We start from the raw sequence: 2500 nt of genomic DNA on the forward strand, positions 1-2500 counted from the left end.
GCGAGAGAGCGAGCGAGAGAGACGAGAGCGAGCGAGAGAGCGAGCGAGCGAGCGAGCGAGAGAGAGAGCGAGCGAGAGAGCGAGCGAGAGAGTGAGCGAGAGCGGAGAGAGGAGCGAGCGAGAGAGCGAGCGAGAGAGCGAGAGAGCGAGCGAGAGAGCGAGAGCGAGCGAGAGAGCGAGCGAGCGAGAAGAGAGCGAGCGAGAAAGAGAGCGAGCGAGAGAGCGAGCGAGAGAGTGAGCGAGTGACCGAGTGAGCGAGAGAGCGAGCGAGAGAGCGAGAGAGCGAGCGAGAGAGTGAGCGAGCGAGAGAGAGAGCGAGCGAGAGAGCGAGCGAGAGAGTGAGCGAGTGACCGAGTGAGCGAGAGAGCGAGCGAGAGAGCGAGAGAGCGAGCGAGAGAGAGAGCGAGCGAGAGAGCGAGCGAGAGAGCGAGCGAGAGAGTGAGCGAGTGACCGAGTGAGCGAGAGAGCGAGCGAGAGAGCGAGAGAGCGAGCGAGAGAGTGAGCGAGCGACCGAGAGAGAGAGCGAGAGAGCGAGAGAGCGAGCGAGAGAGTGAGCGAGCGACCGAGAGAGCGAGCGAGAGAGCGAGCGAGAGAGCGAGCGTCACCTCCGCCGTTGCCGCCTCGGCCGCCGCGTCAGATCGAGGTGCAGTCCCCGCCGGGAACGCCCATCGGCTACATCGTCCAGAAGTGGCACATCTGCCTGCCCATCTTCTCCGTGCTCAACGCGGAGCGCGAGGAGGTGCTCAAGATCAAGGGGCCCTGCATCCCCTGCCGCTGCTGCACCGACGTCAACTTCAAGGTGCTCGCTCAGCTCCCCGATATCCGCGCGTTTCCCGACAACCGCTCACCCAGCTCCCCGATATCCGCACGTTTCACGACAACCGCTCACTCGCTCAGCTCAGCTCCCCGATATCCGCACGTTTCCCGACAACCACTTGCTCGCTCAGCTCCCCGATATCCGCACGTTTCCCAACAACCGCTCGCCCAGCTCCCCGATATCCGCACGTTTCACGACAACCGCTCACTCGCTCAGCTCAGCTCCCCGATATCCGCACGTTTCCCGACAACCACTTGCTCGCTCAGCTCCCCGATATCCGCACGTTTCCCAACAACCGCTCGTCTCAGCTCCCCGATATCCGCACGTTTCCCAACAACCGCTCACCCAGCTCGTCTCAGCTCCCCGATATCCGCACGTTTCACGACAACCGCTCACTCAGCTCCTCGATATCCGCACGTTTCCCGACAACCGCTCGCCCAGCTCGTCTCAGCTCCCCGATATCCGCACGTTTCCCAACAACCGCTCACCCAGCTCGTCTCAGCTCCCCGATATCCGCACGTTTCACGACAACCGCTCACTCAGCTCCTCGATATCCGCACGTTTCCCTACAACCACTCGCCCAGCTCGTCTCAGCTCCCCGATATCCGCACGTTTCCCGACAACCGCTCGCTCAGCTCCCCGATATCCGCACGTTTCCCGACAACCGCTCGCTCAGCTCCCCGATATCCGCACGTTTCACGACAACCACTCACTCAGCTCCCCGATATCCGCACGTTTCCCGACAACCGCTCGCCCAGCTCCCCGATATCCGCACGTTTCACGACAACCGCTCACTCAGCTCCCCGATATCCGCACGTTTCCCGACAACCGCTCACTCAGCTCCCCGATATCCGCACGTTTCCCGACAACCACTCACTCAGCTCCCCGATATCCGCACGTTTCACGACAACCGCTCGCCCAGCTCCCCGATATCCGCACGTTTCACGACAACCGCTCGCTCAGCTCCCCGATATCCGCACGTTTCCCGACAACCGCTCACTCAGCTCCCCGATATCCGCACGTTTCCCGACAACCGCTCACTCAGCTCCCCGATATCCGCACGTTTCCCGACAACCGCTCACTCAGCTCCCCGATATCCGCACGTTTCCCGACAACCGCTCACTCAGCTCCCCGATATCCGCACGTTTCCCGACAACCACTCACTCAGCTCCCCGATATCCGCACGTTTCACGACAACCGCTCGCCCAGCTCCCCGATATCCGCACGTTTCACGACAACCGCTCGCTCAGCTCCCCGATATCCGCACGTTTCCCGACAACCGCTCACTCAGCTCCCCGATATCCGCACGTTTCCCGACAACCGCTCGCTCAGCTCCCCGATATCCGCACGTTTCCCGACAACCGCTCACTCAGCTCCCCGATATCCGCACGTTTCCCGACAACCACTCGCCCAGCTCCCCGATATCCGCACGTTTCCCGACAACCGCTCGCTCAGCTCCCCGATATCCGCACGTTTCCCGACAACCGCTCGCTCAGCTCCCCGATATTCGCGCATTTCCCGACAACCGCTCACTCAGCTCCCCGATATCCGCACGTTTCCCGACAACCGCTCGCTCAGCTCCCCGATATCCGCACGTTTCCCGACAACCGCTCACTCAGCTCCCCGATATCCGCACGTTTCCCGACAACCGCTCACTCAGCTCCCCGATATCCGCACGTTTCC

General features: G+C 62.4%; 1 protein-coding gene across 1 annotated transcript in view; it reads left to right on the plus strand.

The window, feature by feature from the left end:
* Positions 1–637: 637 nt before the first annotated feature.
* PLSCR3 (phospholipid scramblase 3) overlaps positions 638–2500 on the plus strand; it is a gene marked incomplete at its 5' end in the record, with an annotated part of 3958 nt that continues 2095 nt past the window's right edge. The window contains one exon of the mRNA XM_078623764.1: positions 638–799. Within this exon, the coding sequence (XP_078479890.1) occupies positions 638–799 (162 nt within the window). The remainder of the gene's footprint in view (positions 800–2500) is intronic.

Source organism: Lampetra planeri, unplaced genomic scaffold (assembly GCF_965212315.1).
Source record: "Lampetra planeri unplaced genomic scaffold, kcLamPlan1.2.h2 scaffold_431, whole genome shotgun sequence".
Taxonomy (NCBI): Eukaryota; Metazoa; Chordata; class Hyperoartia; order Petromyzontiformes; family Petromyzontidae; genus Lampetra; species Lampetra planeri.